This window comes from Crocodylus porosus, unplaced genomic scaffold (assembly GCF_001723895.1).
Source record: "Crocodylus porosus isolate Cpor-Errol unplaced genomic scaffold, CroPor_comp1, whole genome shotgun sequence".
NCBI lineage: Eukaryota > Metazoa > Chordata > Crocodylia > Crocodylidae > Crocodylus > Crocodylus porosus.
The window spans coordinates 77965673-77989620 of NW_017728886.1; the positions used below are offsets into that span (position 1 = coordinate 77965673).

A 23948-nucleotide genomic window follows, 5' to 3' on the forward strand; every position below is an offset into this window, starting at 1 on the left:
TCCTGGTGGTCACCCCTGATAAAACTTATAGGTGGCCATCAGATCACCCCTGAGCCTGTGCTTTTCCAGGCTAAAGAGCCCCATGGCTCTGATATTTCAATCAGATAAGAGTCACATTTAACAAAGCATTCCTTTCACAAGTTGCATCTTCCTCGGTCATGGGTCCTGAAATACAGTGATAACTACTTAGATCTAAGAAAATGTACACAGAACATAAGGGGCAATTTTACAAGTGTTCCAGGGACATGTGTGTGTGAGCGGGGAGGTGCTTTAATTACAGTGGGTCCAAGAACCACTCTTAAGTGCTGCACCCCCATATCAGCATCCCTGCGCTTAAAAATGGCAATGGGAGTGCTTGAAATAAAAGCTCAGAATCAACAAACTTTAGCTCAAGTGTTCCTGCCAACATCTTTAAGCACAGAGAGACTGATACACGAGATGTGGGAGGCTGCTGGAGTGTGGTAATTACCACGCTCCAGCAGACTTGATTAATGGAGCCTGCTCCGATGCATTGTAATTACACTGCATTGGAGCAGCCTCCTCAATTATATACAGGCATCTAAAAGTTCCCCACTTCCCTCTTCTCTATATATCATAACCAGCTAACATTGAAGCCAGCTGCTGGTTATGTTAATTTTTAGCTACTACAGGCCCTGTTAACAAGACTTTGGTCCATTTCACAACCCTTTACAGTAGGGGGGTGAAGAAAGAATCACACTGATTTCATAGATAATATACTTACAGACAGTGAACAGACAACCATGGGAGTTATTCAGTAAATCAGTGATTCTTAACCAAGGTAGCTCAGCACCTTCCCAAGATCCTTTCAAGGGTGTCACATAATGTTAGCACGATTAGGCATACAAACAATTCACAAGATAAACCCAGAGATTTCCAGTAGGAATCCAAAGTCTTAATTATTCTGACCTGTCGCAGTCAGCTCTTTGCAACAGAAAAATGGCTCTATTTTTCCATAGTCAAAAAAAAAAAAATGAAAGTGAGTTGACATTTTCTGAGGAGTGCCCGAAGTACAATAAGTAAAGAATCACTATCATATTAGCCATGCTGTTAAAAATACTTAAACTACTTAGGAAGCATAACTATTGATAAAGTCCCCAGTTATCCGTGTACCATAAACAAGCCTTACAAAGTCCTGCCTGTCTGCTTGCACATCAGAAGGATTTACCTGAACTTAATTCCTCCTCTCATATAATTCCCTTTCCAAGGGAAAATATTTAACTGCATAAATTTAACTGCATAAATCTTACTGCACCAACTTCCAGCTAAACATCTGCACAATTTATTTGTACAACATTCTGACACAATATGTAGGCTACTTTCCTTCCTCCTTGTGTTGGCCTTTTAGACTTGCCTTTTTGGTTGCTAAATAAGCTAAAGCTATCCCAATGCTGGAAAAAATGTACTGACCATTATGGGTCTCTGAGGTCAGCACTGAAGGGTGAGGCATTTGCTGTGTGATCAGCAAGAACAGTTTTGCCGGACAGTTACATAAGTACTATCTTAGAAGAACAATAATGAAACTCCTTCCTTACAGTCAAAGGTAGCTTTTTTTCAGCCTGTACAGAGGAGAGTCCAGCCTGATCAGAAGGAAACACTTCAGACAGTAGAAAAAACAACCCTTTCATAGATTTTATAGACATTAGGACTGAAAGGGATCTCGGAAGATCATCGAGTCCAGCCCCCTGCCCCAGGGGCAGGAAGTCAGCTGAGGTCACAGGATCCCAGCAAGATAAGCATCCAAATTTCTCTTGAAGGTGTTCAATGTAGGTGCTTGAACCACCTCCGATGGCAGGCTGTTCCAGACCTTGGGGGCTTGGACAGTGAAGAAGTTCTTCCTTATGTCCAGCCTGAAACGGTCTTGCAGTAGTTTATGACCGTTCGACCTTGTCATCCCTTGGTGCGCTCTGCTGAATAATCTTTCCCCCAGATCCTGGTGAACACCCCTGATAAACATATAGGTGGACATCAGATCACCCCTGAGCCTGCATTTTTCCAGGCTGAAGAGTCTCATGGCTCTCAGCCTTTCATCATAGGGTCTGTTTTCCTGACCTCCAATCATGCGCATGGCTCTCCTCTGGACTCTCTCAAGCTTCTCCACATCCTTTTTGAATTGTGGAGCCCAAAACTGGATGCAGTACTCCAGCTGCGGCCTCACCAAGGCCGAGTACAAGGGGAGAATGACGTCCTGGGATTTGCTTGAGAAGCATCTATGGATGCAAGCCAACATTTTGGTTGCTTTAGTAGCCGGCAGCATCACATTGCAGGCTCATGTTCATCTTGTGGTCAATCATGACCCCCCAAGTCCCTTTCATCCATAGTGCTAACTAGCATAGCATCTTAAAGTTGAGACTTTGGACAGGCTGTGGGTGGGGGGGGGGTCCTTGAAAGTACCCCAATTCAGAGTCATAGAAGAACAGGGCTGGAAGGGACCTCCAGGGGTTATCTAGTCCAACCCCCTGCCTGGGGCAAGATCATCCCTATCTAAACTGTCCCATAAAACCATAATCTAAACTCTACCTAAGACTACTGTTAATTCTAACAACACAATAAAAGGTTTGGAGGCTGGGGGACATGACTGCTGAGGAGAGGCTAATGGAACTGGGCTTATTTTAGTCTGGAGAAGAAAAGACTGAGGGGGGATTTGGTAGCAGTCTTTAATTACCTGAAGGGGGGGTTGAAAGAGGACGGAGCTGGACTGTTCTCAGTGGGGAAAGATGACAGAACAAGGAGCAACGGTCTCATGCTGCAGCAAGAGATGTTTACATTGGGTATTAGGCAGAATTTCTCATGAGGAGGGTGGTGAAGCACTGGAACACGTTGCCCAGAGAGGTGGTGCGCTCTCCATCCTTGGAGGTGTTTAAGACCCAGCTAGACAAAGTTTTGACTGGGGTGCTCCAGTTGGGGCTGGTTGATCCTGTTCTGAGCAGGGGCTGGACTAGATGTGACCTCCTGAGATCCTTTCCAACCCTCATCCTCTATGACTGGGACACAACCCCAGCCCCCTCACCTGCCACAGGTTAAGCAGGGAACCCTGGCAGCCCACCTCCTGCTTCCGGATCACGGGTGGAGGCCCCACACCCGCTACAGAGGAAACACCCCCAGCCTGGGCCAGTCTGACCATGGGGTAAAAATCCCTCCCTGACCCCAAAACTGGGAGTCGGCCTGGCCCCGACCGCAGGGGCCAGACCCTCGAGCCAGGAGCCTCCGGCTTTGGTCCCAACAAGATCTACGCAGCCAGGGGGAGCCCGGCCCTGGCCGCAGCCACCCCCACGGCTCCGGGGAGGCACACGGACCTCGACACAAGTCGCAGGAAAGAGGGGAAAGGGGCGGGGCGGGCACGGGGCCTCTGGCCCCGGGGCTGTCGCAGCCCTGCCACGCCCCACCCCGGGAACCCGCCACTCGACACCGCCCCCCCGCAGCAGGCGCAAGGGGAGGGAACCGCCCGGCCCGGCACTCACAGCTTCAGACTCCCGTAGGCCGCCGCTGCCGCCGCCATGTCACCCCCCCGCCACCGCCGCCGGCCCCGCTTGCCGCGTCCCGGCCTCGACAACGGGCGCCCGCGCGGGACAAATCTATCCGAACAACCGCGGAAGCAGATAGTGGCAATGGCGGCGGGGGGCGGGCCCTGAAGGGCTAGTGCCGCTGCCATTGGCTGGGCCCGTGGCTCTAGCCCGCCCACTCGGCCGGGAGCGCATCAGCAGAGGGCCGCGCAACCAGCTCGAGCGCGGAGGGCGGGGCCGGCTCCTGCTTTGTGGCTCCTCCCACGCAGGGGCTGGAAGTGGGCGGGTCACCTCGGCGGCGGGGGTTGCGATTGGCGGTCTCTCCCGGCATGATCCCGCCCACGAAACCACCCCTTGCTGCAGGCACTGGGCAGGCTGACGGGCGGGGCACAGGTTGAAGAGCGCGCGCGGCAGCTGTGCAGTCAGAGCGGGCCAGTGGCGCAATGGATAACGCGTCTGACTACGGATCAGAAGATTCTAGGTTCGACTCCTGGCTGGCTCGAGCTCGTCTTTTCCTTCCCGGCCGTCAGACAGGCTCTGTTGCTCCCGGGCGGCGTTCATGCGCATACAGGCCTTCCTCCTTCTTTTATTTACCCCATGAAATGTATCAATCCCACCAGGGCTGGCTTGTGCTGTGCCCCACTGCCTACAGCGCACCCACGGGCCCCTCACACCTGCTCTGCCCCTCCGGCCCACCGTGCCCCCTGGCCCCCTCCCAGCCACCCAACTATGCCCCCACACCGAGCCAAGCTGCCCTCCACGCCAGTCCAGTGCCCCCTGCTCTTGCCCACCACAGCAGTACCCCTGCTGCTCGTGCTCCTGCCTGTCCTAAAATGATAATCCCAATCCCCAGGCAGGTACCACCTGGCACCGGCCTCCCTGTGCCATGCCCCGTGCTGCAGGGTGAATGCAGCCCCTCTGGCAGCACTGTCATTTCTGCGTGTTACGGCTAAACTGCGTCACTAAGACCCCATCATGGCCTACATGGCTGGTGGGACCTGGTGTCTGCCCTACGCCATGATCTCCCTCTGTAGGCAGCATGAGCAACTGGTGCCTCCCGAGTCACGGGGGGCACCTGCCCCCCAGCAGCCAGTCAGTGGCCAGGGGGACCCCGCTCAGCCAGTTGCGCCGACCAAGGGTGGATCCCCCATGGCCCATCACACCAACCCTGAAGTGCCAGGGGCGCTTCTCCTGGCACCCCCACTCCCTGGCCAGCGCTCTCACATGCTGCCCGTCACCCAAGCGGGGGACGCTGGCTGTCAGGGGGTACACCAGTATTCTCCCCCTACGTGTTGCTGCTAGTAGGCAGTTATACCTGCCCCACTGGATGGGACGTTGTGGCACCATGAGGTGACACTGCCCTGTTTGGCTGTTGAACCATTCTTTCCCCCTCTCTTTTTCCTCCTGGCAGAGATGCCACCCCGACTTTGTGTGGGACACAGTGGGTCCCCAGCCCACGTTCCTTTGGGATGTGCCACAGGCATGCTCCAGCTCCTCCAACTGGCTCCTGCGGGCCTCATGGGTTGGGAAAGGGGTAAGGAGAAGCAGCTGGCAGATCCCCAACATGTCCCCATCTCGCTGTGCTGCCCAACCCCATCGATTTGGCTTTTCCCACCCACATCCCTGTTTTTTGAGACAGAACAGGAAAGGCAGCCTCCAGCAGGCCGAGATCCTTTTGGCTGACTTTCCTTCATTTGTCAGAATGGAAAGGCACATGGGCACTTAATTGGGACTGTGGCATGTAGCTGCTTTTCACAACAACACAAGGGTACCCCAAGGCCCCTGGTCCAGGGTGTTATCTGCTCCGAGGAAGGATTCTCTACTGTGACCAAGAACATCTTTGAACTAACAACCAAGTGCATTAGGCAATGTTTTCAGGCTTGATTGAGGCTTCAGGGGCCCAGATCCCAGACTAGATGAACCGGTTCTCTGAACTGGAATTGCAACTCTTGTATTTTCAGCTAGCTTTCCATCTTTAAAAGGGCTTTGGGTGGGGGAGCAGGAAATGAAGGGGCAGCTTTTCTAAATATCTGAATTGGCTGAGGAAATGGAACTTGAAGATTTAATAACAGATGATACTGACCTTCGGAGTGGCCTTTTTTTTTGAGCTGCTTTATTTTAATTGTCAGTTCTTCTTAGGCTGCATGTCATTGTTTGTTGGGAAGACTACAATAATGAAGTTCAATTCGGGCAACAGGTCCTAGTCTGAACTAGTCATCTAGTCTCAGGCCAATTTTTGTTTTGAGGGAAGATAATGTTTTCCCCATTTTTGCAGGTAAGGAAATTGGGACACCGACTGGTTGATGGTCTGGTTTACTGGTATCAATACCTTTGAAAAAAAATCAGGGTATGGATAGGATGCACAGCATCACAAAGGAAATGCACAGCAGAGCTGGGACTAGCCTGTGCCACAATTGCTTTACTGTCTGCTGACTTAAACTAGACAATAGGCCTACGTTAGTTGCATTGGAAATATGTTGACATGTAACAAGTAACCTGACTAGTTGTTCAACATAATGTCTGAAGTTTGCCTGTCCTGAAAGGATTTAAGGGTAGGCCAGGGTATTAGAGAGGGGTAGTATTATTGTGGCCTATACTGTTTCCTAAGCTGCCGCCTCAGTACCAGAAATCCCTACTAATTTTCAGTCTACACTCACAGTAATAAGACTTCCTGTTACTGACTCCTAATCCAGCCGGAGGAGAAACTTGTGGGAAAGAAGAATGTGATTGCAGAGCCATTGGCCATCATCTTTGAAAACTCATGGTGAGCAGGAGAAGTCCCACATGATTGGAAAAGGGCATAGTGCCCATATTTAAGAAAGGGGAAAAGGAGGATTCAGGAGACTACAGACCAGTCAGTCACACCTCAGTCCCTGGAAAAATCACGGTGCAGATTCTCAAGGAATCCATTTCTAAGCATTGGAGGAGAAGATGATTAGGAAGTCAGCATGGATTCACCAAGGGCAAGTCATGCCTGATCAACATGACTGCCTTCTATGATGAGATTACTGGCTGTGTGGATGGGGAGACTAGTGGATGTGGTGTACCTTGATTTTTTAGCAAGGCTTTTGATACAGTCTTCCACAACATTCTTGCAGGCAAGCTAAGGGATGGATGAATGGACTGTAAGATAGAAAACTAGCTGGCTCATGGGGTTCAGAGGGTAGTAATCAATGTCTAGTTGGCAGCTTGTATCAAGTGGAGTGTCCCAGGGGTTGGTCCTGGGGCTAGCTTTGTTTTAATATCTTCATCAATGACTTGGAAGATGGCATAGAGTGCACCCTTGGTAAGTTTGCAGATGACACGGAGCTGGGGGGAGTAGATACTCAAGGGTAAGACTAGGATTCAGAAAGACCGTGACAAATTGGAGGATTGGACCAGAAGACCTGTCATGAGGTTCAATAAGAAGTGCAGAGTCCTCCACTTAGGATGGAACAATCCCATACGCCAGCAGGCTGGGGGCTGACTGGCTGGGCAGCAGCTCTGCAGAAAAGGACCTGGGTGTTACAGTGGACAATAAGCTAAATATGAGCCATCAGTGCACACTTGTTGCCAAAAAGGCTAACAGCATACTGGGCTGCATTGGTAGGAGCATTGCCAGCAGTTCAAGGGAAGTGATTATTCCCCTTTATTCAGCACTGGTGAGCCCATATCTGGAGTACTATGGATGTGGACAAATTGGAAAGAGTCCAGCAGAGGGCAACGAAAATGGTGCGGGGGCTGGGGGACATGATTTATGAAGAAAAACTGAGGGAACTGGGCTTATTTAATCTAGAGAACATAAGGCTGAAAGGGGATTTAATAGCAGTCTTCAACTTCCTGAAGGGTGGTTCCACAGAGGATGGAGCTGGACTGTTCTCAGTGGCGGCAGATGACACAACAAGAAGCGGTGGTCTCAAGTTGCAGCAAAGGAGGTTTACATTACATATTAGGAAGAATTTTCTTGCTAGGAGGGTAGTACCCAGAGAGGTGGTAGAAGCTCCATCCTTAGAGGTTTTCAAAACCTGGCTACACAAAGCTTTGGGTAGGATCATCTACTTGGGGCTGGTCCTGCTTTGAGCAGGGGGTTGAACTAGATGACCTCATGGAGTCACTTCCAACCCGAATTTTCAATGATTCTAAGGAGGGAAATGCTTAAGATTCAGAATGAATGACTAACCCAAGGGGCCTCTGTGATCACTAGGACATGACAAAAGAGAAATAAATATTGTAGGAAAAAAACGGCTAACAGTCAGAATTAGTTCTATTGTATTGTTTTTAATCAGTGAAATCACAACTGGCCAGAAGCTTTACCACTGCTAGAGGCCTTCAATATAAATATTTAACAGCACAGAAAGAGAAGAATCATATTCCCATGTAGCTGAGGTTAGTCATACCAGCAGAAATACTAAAATATTCTCTTCTGGATTTGAGTTTTAAGAAAACAAAAATGAGTACCATTCGGTATTGCTACCTGGGTTCTGGATTTGCTTTCTGAATGTAGAAAGCAGTCCATTTCTTGCATGCCTGAGTTCATGTGTGGGTGTATACTGCAGACCTGCTGCACTGGGAACAGAGGTCACTACTAGTGAGAATATAAAATAGTGCTGGAAATCCCAGCAAATTTTAATTCACCTTTGCACTGAGCATTGGGCTATATGGAACAGAACAAGTGCATAAGGGTCCATATACCACCGGTCTATCTGCACACGATGGTATACTATTATCACAGAGGCATAATTTGGCTTTTCTCTGGGTGGTTGGCATGCTCTGCTGCATAACCTTCAGTTTGCTCTGAAAGAAAGCAGGGTTAGGATTTTTAGCCCTAATGAAGCCTGCCTTTGCCGCTCTTTAGTGTATGTCCTTAGGAACTTCAACATCTATTTCCAACTCTACCAGAGGAACAGGACTATGGTGTCTGCTCTTGGAGGTGAACAGAGCAGTGCCACATAGCTAATGCCATAGCAGCAAGCTGGAAAAACAGAAAAGGGAAATGAATGTGTAAGTCTGAGGGGAGAAGTAAAAGCCCTCAGACTACAAGCCTGATTCAGAATGCAAAACAGGCTGCTAGGGTAGCATATGTACTTGGTCATATACACCCCTAGCAAAATAGCTTCAGAAACATTACACCAAAGGAGGATTCAGCCCTTTTAAAGCAAGGGCCAATTTAAATCAAAATTCCCCCATAAAAACTTGCTCAGAACATGCTAGAGGTACTTGGCATCACCACAATGAGGTCTCAGTGGATATTTGGCAGTTCTAATACACAATAATAAACTGTATCATGTTACCCTACATATATAAAAGGGAATGCAAAAAAATAAAAGGGGATGCAAAAAGTGCTACTTCATTGGCACTCAATACTGAATCCTTTTAGGCTAGAGACTGCAGGCTGTGTTCAATCTTACATTCATACCTTTCCCCTAATATCTGTTAAATAAGTTTATGGTGCTACATGCTGATTTTTTTTTTTATTTTGTTAACGGACAACCAAAGTCTTTTTTTTTTTTTCCAGCTATTCACTAAGGAGAGAGAGAGACATCAGTATATCTAAATGATGGCTTTAAACCAATTTTTAAACTATAGCAGGTTTATTCCCTGGCCTGCATCATTTCTACAACAAACCACTTTGGCCCTGATCCTGCAAAAACAGACAGACAGACAAACAATGCTTGGTAGGACTGAAGTCTGCCTTAGCAACGGCAGCAATTTTGGAGTAGATCCACAAGTGGAAGTCAATGGTGGTTCTGCATTCAGAGTAACTGCAGTTCAAGTTAAGAGAAATGGGTAGCAAATGTGCTTTTTCTTTAGCAAGGGCCCACTGAAATACATGAAGGAGACTCCACTTGGAGTCTGTAGTGCAGGATCAAGCCACTGAAATAAGCAAACAAGCCACATAAAATAAAGGCACCCAATTCCCAGAGTGCTAAGAAATGAAGCCAGTGACAGGTACAAGCTTCTCCAGCTATTAATATCAGACCCAAGGTAGTGCATAGCAAGATGCAGGAATGTTAAATATTTACTTGTAGCCAAAATTTATCATTCATAAAAATGGCAAGGATTTGTGTGTGTGCACACATCCTTTGAGCTGTCAATCTCAGCAATCCAGCTGCTTTGCCACTTGGGGTCCAAATAGCAGGTATTACTCCTTCAAATAGCCTTCTGGAACATGCCCTCATTTTTTAGTATTTTAGAATACTCAGGATAAGCCTCTTTATACAGAACAGACTGAAGTTTTGCACTGTGCTAATTCTAAGGCATCCATGTTTGCAAATGCTACTTTGTAAAGAATATGAACCACCTAGCAGTTAAATCTACCTTTTGAGTTTGCCACAATAAGTGGCCCCTGATGCAACCCGCAGCTCAGAAATCCGGAGGTTAATTAATGTGTACAAAATGTCAGCAATTAATTAATACTTTAACAGGTTCTGGGTGAAATTTTTCAAAGGCATGTAGCTGGCTTAGAAACCCAAGTCCTATTTCAATGGAACTTAGACTCCTAAATCACTTAAGTGCTTTGCAAATGTACTCTCTGTGTTTGTTTGAATAGCAAATCCATTCTTGTGATTCTTCTAAACTCATCAGCTTTGAGTAATTTCAAGTCAAACAAAAATATCTGTTTTTCATAACTGCAGCTTGTCCACACATTTTATGCAAAGCCCTCTATTTAAGCCAACATCAGTCTTCTAAATACTTACGAATCCATGCTGTTTACAAGCATGAAGTGGGGTAAAAAAAAAATCTAATCAATCACTGAGTTAACATCTATTAAATGAAGCAGTAGAAAGTCTTTTCTTAATAGTTCAGCTGCAGGGAATAATGTCATGCAAAATGGGGACTTCAAAATAACCCCTATCCTAAAAATAAAGGGGTAAAGCTGTTTTCACTTGTAAGGACTAGACTAACTTTCTCGGTCTATTTTCAAGAACTTATTTAATCACAGAATGTAAAATGTTGATAGTAAAGACCAATGCTTAGAAGCCAGACAAGGATCTGCCATGTTTTGCAAGGCTGATTTTCTTCATCTAACCCTTCCTCATCCTTAAAGGCAGCATTCCATTGCGTAAATTAAGGCCTAATCTTAACGTAAATACCAAAACAATCACTTCCCAGTGAAAATCAGCAGAAGTTAGGTCCCTTGCCACCTTGCAGGCTCAAGTTCAATTATCTGGATATTTTTCACTTTGGAGGAGAGGTGCTGGAGGACAGACAAGCAGAATCATCACTAGGAAGGAAATCCTTCATTCTACAGAGGGGCCTGCTCTCTCTCTTCCTATTGAGCAATGGCCTGACTGGAGATTTCCACAGCTGGTGAAAAGGGGAACTTTGCAAGGATGAGCTCTTGCTACCACCGTGCCTCAAAATCCTGCAGTCTCTGTGGAATGAGTTTCAAGAGGTCTGAGGGGTAAGGAAAAGACAACAAAACAGAGGCAGCATTCCTATAGACCTCACACCACCTTGTGTTCAGTGGCCTTACCATTCAGTGGAGCTCAGGGAACTGCCTGGGTCATGGAAAGTAAGTAATTTAGTAACAAAAATAGACACTGGATTTTTAAAATTAAAACTAAGCAGGAGGCATTTGCCTCCAAACGCCAAGGGGAGAAAAAAAGGAGCTTAAACCAAGCAATAAAAACCATCACAAGTTCAAACCTGTAGGCAAGAAATGCAATTCACCAGGCATTGCAACATCAACATGTAAACATTCCCAGTTGCTTCCTGGGACTGCTGACCTCTCTGCAAAACACACCAGCAGGAAAAAAGAACATTCACACGGCTTTAATCATTTACAGAACCTTAAAAATGAAAGTAGGCCAGGCCTCTATTTCTGTAACGGTAACGGTTCTGGGATTGCACATAGGAGAAATTAGACGTGGTGGAACTAGAAGTCAAATTTTCCATCAATTCAGAGAAATCTTTCCCAGTTCAATTCACAGCAGGCTGACAGAACCAGACAAGCCATCCACAGGAGAACTTTGTTTGGTTTTCCATTCTTTAAAAAAATGAAACAAAAAGGTTGGGGGCAGGGAGGGCTGAACAGAATGAGTTTAAAACAAGAAGCTCAAAGCCACTATCAGTTGATCGGTGACTTATCCTGTACTTGAATGTCACTGAATTGTTTTCCATGGGTATATTTTTAAATTAGTAATGGCCAGACTCCTTGCAAGAGTGCTTTTTTTCCTGCTCTGTTTCTGCCGCTCCAAATAGACCCACTGCCCCCAAGCTGCATTTCTCCAGAGCAACCCTGCATGGTGACTGAGCCTGTTTTGTTTTTAACAGAGTAGAAGACAAGGTAGATTTGCACCCTGTAGACTAACTAAATCATAAAGGCACAAGCTTTAATAAGCAGCTGCTTATTTCATCAGGTCCTAAGAAAAGACTGCCTTCTTGAGTGTCATTCTTAGAGTTTCAGCTCTCCCCAAAACTATGGGCAGAAAGCAGGTGCCCCCTGTAATTCTATACTGAACAAAACTGCTAGTCACAGGACACAGGTCTCTTGAGGGTGGAGTAGTACTCTAACGCCTGACTTTGATATCTCATCTCCTCCCAGAATCATTTGTATAGTCATTTGCAAAACATCTTAGCCAACAGGAATATTCAGCAACGCTATTAGCTGCCAACTGGCATCATTTGCTATTCACGTACCCTGAAGCGATCTTGGATTTCAGTCTCTTTTCTGAATGACGCTGTTACTGGAAGTGTAGGAGGCAAACATTAAAGTCTTAATCCTGTGCAGTCCTGGGCACCCTCAATTCCCAGTAGAGCCAACGGGAGTGGAGGGCAATCAGCACCTGGTAGGATCTGGCCTTTATGTTACTACTTTTGTATATCACGCTACTTTTATATAGCAATTCTGCTGCATTTTCTTATCACCTCTCTGCCATCTAGTAGCTACACACTGACACTCAGCACTCTTACACATTTTGTGGCTGATTTTGCTCCTGCTGCGGTTAGGGCCAAAACTCCCATATGTATACAAGCCTAAGAGTTGCATGTACTATAGTATGAGTATTTCTTTCCATATTACTGCAGTAACTACAAAACTTTTAATGATATTTCTCTATCCTTCCCTGGGAGTCTCTGGAAATAAAAAGGCTCCTGAACTAAGCCACCCCAGTCAATGAGGTAAGTGGTAGCCCTAGTTAACAACCTCTTCGTTTCTGTTATATGAACAATCCTGTTCCGGTGCCACCATCTGAAAAAGCAGCAGTCAAACTGAAACACTGATAGATGGGTTAGAAGTAGGTCAGCAAGTGGTTTGCTCTCCAGTGCAAAAAATTAAAGGCCAGAGCAATTTAGACCAGTGCAGAACATCCAAGTTTCATCTGAGGCAACCAAACAAACATAACCAGAAGGACATCTTTCATTAATTATCCCCCGTTATGAATCAACCCATACAGTCTATTTACTTGCGCTACTGATTAAAGATCTGGCTGACCAAGCCATCTTGACCCAAAACTCCAGATTGCTGAGCTGCATTTATTTCTACTTGCCCTACAGTAAATGGTGATATGTAATAAAGTCTTTGTTACTAGACACTAAGATGAAAGACACAAGGTAAAAGGTTCCTAAGATGATGTAAGAAATACTGTGTGTATGAGAGCCCCACTGAAAGGTGGCTGAAACGAGTAGGGAAAAAGGGAAAGCAGCTTGTCTTGCTGTGACTAGGCCATGTGCGAAGATGGGGGAAATCAGTTCCCTTGCACCTTCCACCACAGGAAACAAGAATAGCATTATCAAGAGTTTTGACAGAGCCATCAACATGTGTCCTTTTAATAGGGTGACTGGTACATCTGAAATTCCCCTGCACAGAGGAATACTTTTACGGGGGTGACTAAAAACAGGAATGCATGAGGACTTTGATTAGGATGCTGTGAACTACAGATTTGTGGGACAAAAATGTCTTGTGACATCTGGTGAAAAAAAAAAAATCAAATGGGATTTAATTCTGCAAACCAAAGTTAGTGTGGGCTTAACTACTTGTAGGAAGTGCTTTGCTGGGAAGCTTCTCTCTGCTCTAAGCTAGTGATGCGGGGTGAAAAATGGGGAAGGAGGGAAATAAACACATACACATACATCAGTCAGTCATCCCAGACTGCATTCTTCCCTGCTCCCCTCCCCACAGCTTATTCCACTATGTACTGCAGTAGGTCTGCTATGTGCCAGAGTAAGGTGCTATTCAATGGGAGTAAGGGTAGCAGAATATAACAATGTATTTCCAGTCCACAACAAGTGATGTTTGGGAGAGGCATTTGGTTGGACCATCTTGCTACTCTGGTGAGGCTCATACTTGAAATTTAGTTACCCTTGTCAACTAATTTATATTTATGATAGATCCTAGAAATTAGTGCATATTCTACTATCAACCAGGCTTAGCATTCAGTTTTAGTTAGTTTTCATATATTTAGGGTATGTGGGAGAGGGCAGTTACAATACTAAATGGTAGCTAAAATAGCTGGGGATTTTTTAATTAAACAACTGTACCTATATATCAGTTTCTGTAAAGTATTTATAGTACATACACTGTTGATAAACCTAATGCATGTGCAACTCACAGCTGTGCACTAGTGGGAGAAATGTTCTTTAATTAAAAAGGCAGATGTGTTTAAAAAGAGGTAAAGCATCTGCCTTTTTTCTTAGTGCAGGGTAGAAAGTGAAAGTCTAATCCTGCAAAAATCCAAGGCTCATGTAAGCAACTGTTAATCACTTGATCAAACCTGTTTATGCCAATAAGGTTACCCATATGAGTAATAGTTGCAAAGCTTGGCCCTAAATCTGTGTATACATAAAATCTGCATAATGTTCCCAGATCTCTAAAATCAGTACCACAGAGAAGTCACTACAAGCTGCATAACCACTCTTAGAACTAAATAGCAGGACTTTCTAACTCACCTATTTCACAGCAATGCTGATATCTGAGCTCCAGGAACAAAACGAAAGGCTTATGCAGGCTGCTGCGAGCACCAACCTCTTTTTTAAAGTGACCTCTGCAAGACAGAGGCACGTGGATTTCCCCCTCAGATACTTTTGGCATCTAGACCTTTCCAACTGTAATCCATTATTCAGACTTTATACAAGCTGATCCATATGCATCCTGCTAATGAGCAAGCAGAAGTATAGGGACACATGTGCCAAGATGCCTAGAGTTTGCTCCAGTTCGCTGTTGTGTGTGTGAGTTTTGTTTTTGTTTTTTTTTAATAATCTTTGGGATGTGGAAATACAGTAGCCAAGTGGCAAATCACCTTCCTATGTCACAATTATTTCACAACCTAACTGATACCAGAGCTCTGGGTAGCAAATGAAAGGTCTAGATGTGCTTTTGTGCATGGAACTTTTTTTTTTGAAAACTTAAAAAGGGAAATCTAAGAGTCAGTATTAATAAGTTGATGTCCTCAAGGGATTCAATGAAATGTGCTTGTCAGAAACCACTCAGAAGCCTGAAGAAATGTTCCCAGCAGGTCTATGGCTCATTAATTGTGCATGGCATGTTACAAGCTCACCGATGTTGACGGAGAGTCATGCTTTTACTGAAAAATCTTCCCAAGTGAATAAAATCCCTCTTGGGGAAAAAAAAGGATGACCAGCTGGATAATGTTCCATGTTCTTGTTTCAGATGGACATCATTTGACACAGGGAAGAGTTCACACGCACACAGTCCTTGCAAATGTAAGTAAAAGCTTCTTTATCTTCCAACTGCAAAAACTGCTGATTGGGGAAAACATGGACTGGAAATCAACTAGGGATAAACATGCACTGTCTGACAGGCTTCCAACAAATGTGCAGTGCCAACTAGTAGTGATGCGGGTACACAGGGGAGGGAGTTGTGCCCTTCTCTATGTGTTTCAGGTGACAGGAGTGACAAAGCAAATGATCCTCTAGTGGGTAACAGCGATGCCCATCCTCGTCGTTTAGTTCCATCCCACAATCCTACAGAGAGAGAGAAATCACAATGGCTATTGAAATGTGCTCTTTCATGCTTAAGGGCATCCTTTCTAGCAAAAGGATGGCAAAGTGTCTGATGCCACTATTTAAGAGGTCAACTCCCTGGTGAGTATTTAGAGATTTGACAGCTTTCATCACAATAAGTTCCTAGTACCTAGATTTTTCAAGGGCAGAAAAGCATCTATTACAAGCATCTGACAACCTCAACCTTCTGCACAGTAAGGCTAGTGTCTTTAAGTAGTTTTAATTACTTTCTTTGATCCTATGGTGAGTCATGGCCCAAGACATTTGAAACTGGAAGGATTTAAGTAAAAGTCTTGTCTGACAGATTTACCACTATATATATTATTCCATTTTATTTAATGGAATTAGGCCTATGCAACACTGCACTGATGTATCAGAACCATTTCTCACAGTAGCACCAGTGTGGTTCGGTGGCTGTTGTGACAGGTAATTTAGACAGCCAGGGCATCAACTAAACCTAGTCAAACGAGTAGACATGGGAAGAAGATGCCCAAGTCTGCTGAAGCCCCATCTAACTGTATGCTTCCACCATAGGAGCTACATCAGCGTTATTGAAACAGGTCATGGATTTGGCAGGGGGGGGGAAATGTCCATCGAGTAGGAATACTGAGAGATCTTGGGATGGTGAGCTAATGGGTATGGGGACAAAACTTGATGGCTAAAAGACAAATCTCTCGCAGGATCTGATCACCCGCTGAACCATCACAATTCCCACTGACTTCAGCAAGTGTCAAGGTAGTTTGCATTTGTTACAGGATCAGGCCCTACCTTAGTATTTCAAAATAATCTGACTTGGAAATCAGATGCACTAACATGATCTGAAGCTCCAAGCTTTTAAAAAAGCAGCACAAAAAACTCATCAGAAATTTAAAATCTGCCACATTTTCTTTATTATGAAAGAAAACCTTCCAAACCAAAAGCAAAAATTAATCTGGCCAGAATTTTACAGGTTAGACTACATTAGAGTTTGGACCTATCCTTGGAAACCACTGTCCTTGTAAATGCCCTTATGTTGGGCCTTTCCCTGCAGTTGATATTTGCAGCAGGGATTTAACAACAGAGTTTTCAGTGGCTGATCTGATGCATTCCCAGATGCATGGATTATTTTTTTTTTTTACTCTAAAATGGTACTTATTAATTACACACTCATTCCCCTAGAAAGCTGGTGACTCACCTCACAGCGATAACACTCCACATGGTAATCCTTGTCCATAGACACAACTCGAATGGTCTCATCAGACCCCTGTAAACAGTAAAACACAAAGACAAATTAAGAAGACAGGAGATTAGAGAGAGCGTGACACACATAGGTTCTGCGAATTGCTTCCTGATACAATATGAATGCACTCAGCTAATGGTAGAAAACCACATATAAATCCTACCTTGGGCAGATACACACATTCTTTGAAAACTCAACATCAGATACAGTGGCTACTTCCGGAAGCTGGCAAGTGAAGATTGGCTGTGGGGGGACCCCCCCCCACTCCAGTCAGCGAGATTGGCCGTGGAGGGACTCCCCCAGTCACTGAATGGTTGCTGGGGAGGCACGTGCCCCCGCTGAGTAAGGTGGCACCAATTGCCCATGATCAGACAGACTAAAAATCAGAATACTTCTACTTAAAAAAAGGCAAAAAAGAGGACCTGGGGAACTACAGACCAGTTAGCCTCACCTCCATACCTGGGAACTTACTGGAACATAGCCTAAGGAAGTCCACTTGCAAGTATCTGGACGAGGAAAGGCTGATTACAAGCAGCCAGCATGGATTCACGAAGAAGGTGTCAAACAAACAACCTTCTCTGATAAAGTAACTACTTGGGTGGATAAAGGCAATGCTGTGGATACAGGCAGTCCTCAACTTACAACATTTCAACTTAAGACTCGGTTTTCAGGAACCAACTGTGTTATAAGTCCAAGGACTGCCTGTATAATGCAGCTGGATTTCAACAACACCTTTGACAAGGCCCACATAACTTTCTCATAAACAAACTGGTAAAACGTGAGTGGACAAATCTACTATACAGTGAATAGACAACTGGCTCAGTAGCCACAAGCAAAGGGTAATTATTAATAGATCCATGCCAGGACAGCAGAAGTTTCAAGTGGAGTCCCACATGGGTCTGTCCTGGGCCAGGTACTATTCAATGTGTTTATTAATGATTTGGATGCTGGTAGAGAAAGCTTCCTAAGCACATTTGCTGATGACACAAAACTAGGAAGGACTGTGAACATGCTGGAGGATGGCAATGGATTTCATAAAGATCTTGACAGATTGGAAAGCTGGGCTGAAGTTAACAGGATGAAGTTCAATGTGGATAAATGCTACACCTCAGAAGGAATAATCAAAAACTCAAATACAAAATGAATGACACCTGGCCAGATGGCAGCACTATGGAGAAGGTTCTGGAAGTTTTGGTAGATCAGAGACTCAATACAGTGTGATGCAGCCACACAAATTGCAAATGCAGTTGTGGGATGTATCAAAAGAAGTAGTAAGTGCAAGATATGGGTTGGGTCTCATCCAGAGGATTATGTGCAGTCTGGGCTCCATGTTTTAAGAAGGACATGGAGAAGTTAAAGACTGTCCAGAGGCAGGGAACAGGATAAAAAAATCTTGGAAAGCAAGTCATATAAGGAGAGGCTGAAGAAGCTAGGTACGTTCAGTTTATGCAAAAGGTGTAAAACAGGGTACTCGATAGCAGTCTTCAAATACCTGAAGGGCTGCCAAAGAGAAGAAGGAAACCACTTTCTCTCTCTTGCTGCAGAGAGAAGGACACAGACCACTGGCTTGAAGTTACATCAAAGTTTAGGTTGGATACCAGGAAGAACTTTTTCACTGTGAAGAGTAGTGAGGCAGTGGAATAGACTGCCTAGGGAAGTTGTGGACTCACTATCACTGGAGGTGTTCAAGAAGAGGTTGGACAGCCACTGGTCAGGAATAGTCTAGACTCTAGGCCAGGGGCGGGCAATTATTTCAAGAGGAGGGCCGCTTACCCAGTTTTGGCAGGCTGTCAAGGGCCACATGGGTAGCCCCACCCCTTCACAGGTGCCCTGTCCCCTGGTCACCATCTTGGGACCAACGTCCCAGGGCCAGCACCGGTGGGGCCCAAAGCAGGCCACAGGCTGGCAGGCGTCTGTGGGGCCAGGCTGGGCTGCACCAGCAGGGAGAGGGGGGAGCTGGCCTGGCTCCAAAGAGTCCCTGCCAGCTGGGACCCCACGCTTCTGTCACCCTGCTCTGGGCCCTGGGACACTGATGCAGGCCCTGTGCTCCCACTGGCTCTCGCACCTGCTCACCCCCAGTGCCCCCCAACCCCGCAGTACAGGCACCGCATAGCCCTGACCCCCTGCTCACTGGCAGAGAAGAAGTTGGTGCTGAGTGTGGGGAACAGCGGTCCCTCGCCCACTCCATAGCTGGCACTCCCTGCTGCAGGCAGTGTGGCAACCAGGGGGGCTGCAGCTGCTGTCGCCATGCGCAGCCCTGACAGGCGAGCCCAGAGCGGATGCGGGGCCCAGGCTGGCAGTGGGGCCAGGTTACAAGGTGGTGCTGAGCACAGCAAGAGAAAAGAGGCCCCTTGCCCACCCCATGGCCAGTGCCCTGCGCTGCAGCTGCTCGCAGCCTGCGCGGGGTTGTCTGGAGCAGGCACAGGCAGTCCACTTTGGCTGTGAGCGCCTGCAGCATGGGGCCCTGGCCACGAGGTGGGGGAGGGGCCACTCTTCCCTACACTGGGACGGAGCCTGGGGAAAAGCTGAGGGCATGCGGGGGGGAGTAGCCCTTCCTCCGCCCCGTGGCCGGTGCCTCACACTGCAGCTACTGCAGGGCTGCCTATGCCTGCTCCGGACAGCCCCACGTGAGCAGTGAGCGGCTGCAGTACGGGGCACTGGCCATGGGGTGGGAGAGGGGTCGCTTTTCACCCCTATGCTCAGCTTTTCCCCAGGCCAGTTTTCTCTGGGCTCCTTCCCTGCCCGGGGTCCTCCCCTGCCCTTTCCCCGCCTTATCTCTTACCTGAGGTTCCAGCTGGGGCAGCCACCACGTGCTCCAAGGCTGGGGGGAAAAAGAGGGGGGCCCTGCTGCTGTGGGAGCCCACCAGGGCTTCCCCTGGGTCCTACTGCCCTTGTTTCCTGTCATTTTTGACAGGAACCAAAGGCAGATAAATATTAATTTTCTAAATTTTTTAGGGGCCCCACAGGCCAGATAGAATGGCCTCACAGGCTGTATTTTGCCCACCCCTGCTCTAGGCATAATGTACTCCCATACTTCATGACTTTGCCATCTGCTCCCCCTCCTTTGCCCCGCCTTTCCTGCTACATGTGCCAAGGTGTTTTTAAGCCTCCTTCAGAGGCACTGGGTGTTGGCTGCAGCCAAGACTGGGGATTTTGACAGGGGTATGCCAATGTTCCTGCTGGAACTTCAAGCCACAGGTTCCTGGCTAGAGAGTCTTGCCCCTCCGCTCAGGGTCAGACTGATTACTGTTTCTGAGGTTAGGAAGGAATTTTACTCCATAGTCAGATTTGTACGGTCTGTGGTTTTTGCCTGCCTTTGTAGCAGGGAGTGTGGCCCCTTACCTGGGATCTCTCAAGCATATATTAACAACCTTTTATAGAAGCAAGACATTGGGTGCCATGGTTCCCCTGCTTTACCTGTGGCAGGTTAAGGTCTTATATTGTCTCAGGGTTTACGGTAGTCTTATGAAGAGTTTAGATTGGTTTGGATAAGGATGACCCTGCCTAAGACAGGGGACTGGACTAGTCTTTTACTTTCCTGCCTAGAACAGGGGGGCTGGACCTGATCTCATGAGGTCCCTTCCAGCCCCTAACTTTATGAATCTATGAATCTAGATGTCCTCTGAAGGTTCCTTCCAGCCCTACTTCACTATAATTTATAGGATTTCTAGTCAGGTCAATCCCAAATTGATATACTATTAGCAAGGAGGATTCATATCCCTTCAATATTCCACATTTCTGGAAAGGGGTTAGAATTTTTAACTGGTTTCACCAAAAGATTACTTCTATGAATAAGTCACTGGATAAAGAGGCTGGTGGACCTCAGGACTGTACTAGAACTGGAAACAATGAGTGGAAACCCACCACCCTCACTTGGCATTGAAGTCACGCCCTTACAGTCCAAGTGATTGTCACCCTACCAACTGAGCTACACAGCTGCCAACCTAATCATGGAAAAGCAACAAAATCCTGGAGGAAATGAAAGGCTCAGCCTGGTCAATGAAATAATCCATGTAATCAAACAAAGGAATTATTTAGTCTTGGACCAACAAAGGCTGACACTGCTGTGAGAGCAGCACTCTGGAGGAAGCATTTCTCAGCAGTCCTGAGCCAGGAGGCCATTCTAACAGAGGCAGAGCTAAACATGGAAGGGAAAATAGCATGTTCATTGAGACAGAGCAGTATTCCCAGAATATGTAAAGAAATGTAAAGGATAAATGGTTCTTACCTCAGATGGCAAAATGGGATGTCCACATGCTGCACACTTGGGAGCCAAAACTCTAAAAGAGTAATGAGAAATAAAAGGCAAGTTGCTGATCTGTATGTTCTAACAGGTAGTTTACTAGCTGTGGCTTGTCTCCGCAATTTGTGGTTCTCCCTTTATATGCAAAGGTAGGGACATAGAAGCTTTTCATTCTAAGTGTCTACTAGTTCATTGTTTATACAAAACCAGATGCCACGACCTACACTTCCAACTGCCTGATAGCTGCACAATCTGTGGTCAAGCTTTATACATGAAAACGTAAGTCCCAGGGACTGGTCTGTAAATTTTTCAGGAATGCAAGTCACTAAATTACATACATACTATACTCAATCCATTAAAAATAACTTTTATGTCTTTTATATACAAACGGCCCTTAATAGCTGGAGCTCCTCAAAACAGTGAAACCTATTACCTCAGACTAAAGACTTCAGAGAACCTGCTTCTGAGGGTTACTCTTAACATTTTGCTTTCTCTGGAATACACAAGCATCCACAAGGAAGTTTGCAACATTTTGTAATAACAGTTGCATGTAATTCTAAACAGACAGGTCAAAGAGCATGTAGATCTAATAGCATCACTGACGGCAACCATTTAGTTTCCTTAATATTAATGATTTACAAGTGGATTTATCACTTGTTTAATTTATTGAACAAAAAGCTGGCTAAGAATCCCCCTGCCATGTCCAGCATCAACTTTTTAATCAATTAAGAAGCCAAATCCAGGCCCCGCTGTGACTGAGTCCATCTCCCACTGATTTCAGAAGGGCCAACTTACAGATTTTAGCCATTACAGACACCAAGTGATTGAACCTCACAGTGCCCCTGTAAGGTAGATAATATTACATCCATTCTGCAGTCCCATGTTCATTCCACTAACCAATCTTTCCCTACTATTTTGAAAGGCAAATGAGAGGCTCAACTTTGCTGTGTTTTGTCCTTACTTGTGGTAATCTCTGACACAATAGATTTTGTTTTCTGTGTCTACAGTGAAGGGCACTCCATCCAGACAGTCATTACAGATCACACAACGGAAGCAGCCTGGATGGTATGATTTCCCTAGAGCCTGCAGGATCTGCAATAAACCAAGAAACAGGAGAGAGCTCATGAGCAGACATTAAAGGGAAAAAAATTCACATAACATTAGACAGAGGTGCACTGTCACCAGAAGGACTCTGTCTTATTTTAACAATCTAATTTTAAGAATGATTTAGCAAAGAAAGATTTTGTCCAGACAAGGGCATATTGGAGTCAGAAGATCACAAATTCCCAAAGCTAGGATTATGTGTGTGGAAAAAGAAACAGAGCTAGTGGATAATAATTTGGTTATTTGGAATGAAAAAATAAAAGGGAAAAGTCACTGATCTTTCCTTTAAAACCTGTTCTAAAACATAAGGCTAAAAGGGCATGCAGCAAAAATTACTGGAAGCAAACACAGAGGGAATAAAGAAAATACCTCCCTCTGTTCTCCTGCAAGTAACAAAGACAAACCCTACACAGCCAGACTTTCACAGGTCCTTAGATTCTAATGCTAGAAGGGACCATTATGTTGCCTGATCTACAGAATGCAGGCCAGGATGCTTCACTCAGTAACTCCTGCATTGGACCCAACAACACAGGCAGCCATGTTTTAGAAAGGACTGGGTAAATTTATGATCTTTAAATAATTTCTAGTGTAGCTATACAAACTAGGATGACATTCACAATTAAATCTCAGGACAGTGACATAAAGCAAATGTTAGGAATTATCCATTTATATAACAGACTCATTTCATTATGATTTTGTCTTCCCCATAATCACCAATATTGGGTGCTACCCAATACGAGGCTAAATGATCTCATGCTTTGATCTCATATGCATGTTAGTTGGACATCGGTGAGAACTTCCTGCTGAAGTGGTCTACACATAATTCTGCTATGCTGTTTTAAACTTAAGCCAAGGTTTAACTCATATTTAGGATTAAATGCACCTCTTATCAACACCTGAAGTGCTTCACTTAGACTGTGTATAAGGAAATCAGGCTCAGCAGATGATATGGTCCAACCCCAGCCTCTAGTGAGAAGAGGCAACTACCACAGAGCTGGGCTTCTGTGCAAAAAGTGTGGACAAGATCATCCTCTGCAAGATCACAACAGATTTTCACAGGTCAAGGTAAGTCAGTCAGTGTGTTTTTACATAGACTGCTTTTCAAAGTATGTTTTTAACAGATAATACATCCATACAATATATGCAAAAAGGTGCATATATTTTTTCTTCCTTCCAGTGACAGAGGTGCCAGGTTCTTGATCTGTCACAAGTCTTGTGCATACTGTCATGCTCCAGCTGGACTCTGCCAGCTTTGCCCAGCAACAGATGCCATCAGCACTCTCCTCATAATCTGGAAAGGTCCTATTTGGCTTGCTGCATGGCCGTGGCCATGTGCTGGGGAGGCCCTATCCCCTGTGGAAAAACCCCGCGAACATTTTAGCGCAAATATGTGACCAATCGGGGCTTGAAATTGGGCTTGTCATCTGGCCTATAAAAGCTAGGGTTGAGTTTCTGCCCAGCCAGAGCTTCCATCACTCAGTGGGTAGGCCTGGCCAGCTTCCCACGGCTTCTCCTGCCTTCGGAACCATAGGCAATCGTTTGTGCACTCGCTCGTATCCGTTCGTTCATCGTCGTTTTCGATCTCGGATCCATAGTTTTGTTTTCCGTTCGTTCGTCCCTCACTTGAACCGGGACAGATCCAAGTGTAATCGCGTGCGCAGCCACATCCACACCGGTGGTGCGTAAGTAAGAGATCAAATAAAATTTTCTGGAACCTTTATGAGTCTACCTCTCCCTCTCGCAAACTAACATCAGGGGATAGAACCCACCGGGGCAACAGTCACAACCTGGCTCACGCCCTGCACACATACATTTGGGAGGAAAAACCTGCAGCTTGGGAGGAAAAACCTGCAGCACCCTTATAGGCTCGGCAGTGCTACGTTGGTTAGCACTACAGAAGAAAAAGACTTGGGGGTCA

The 23948-nt window shown here is 45.9% G+C and overlaps 2 protein-coding genes and 1 non-coding gene across 4 annotated transcripts in view; 1 reads left to right on the forward strand and 2 right to left on the reverse strand.

The window, feature by feature from the left end:
• SACM1L (SAC1 suppressor of actin mutations 1-like (yeast)) overlaps positions 1 to 3617 on the reverse strand; it is a 38757-nt gene extending 35140 nt beyond the window's left edge. Inside the window, exon 1 of the mRNA XM_019537212.1 lies at positions 3480 to 3617. Within this exon, the coding sequence (XP_019392757.1) occupies positions 3480 to 3517 (38 nt within the window). The 5' untranslated portion in view covers positions 3518 to 3617. The remainder of the gene's footprint in view (positions 1 to 3479) is intronic.
• Positions 3618 to 3950: 333 nt separating this feature from the next.
• Positions 3951 to 4023, forward strand: TRNAR-ACG. The gene has a single exon. It is a non-coding gene; the product is annotated as a tRNA-Arg (tRNA).
• A 3723-nt stretch (positions 4024 to 7746) lies between these two features.
• LIMD1 (LIM domains containing 1) overlaps positions 7747 to 23948 on the reverse strand; it is a 54230-nt gene continuing 38028 nt past the window's right edge. For both annotated transcript variants that reach the window (XM_019537233.1, XM_019537223.1), the window contains 4 exons: positions 21888 to 22018; positions 20912 to 20963; positions 16639 to 16707; positions 7747 to 15425 (listed from right to left, as the gene is read on the reverse strand). In XM_019537233.1, the coding sequence (XP_019392778.1) occupies positions 15288 to 15425; positions 16639 to 16707; positions 20912 to 20963; positions 21888 to 22018 (390 nt within the window). In that variant the 3' untranslated portion in view covers positions 7747 to 15287. The remainder of the gene's footprint in view (positions 15426 to 16638; positions 16708 to 20911; positions 20964 to 21887; positions 22019 to 23948) is intronic.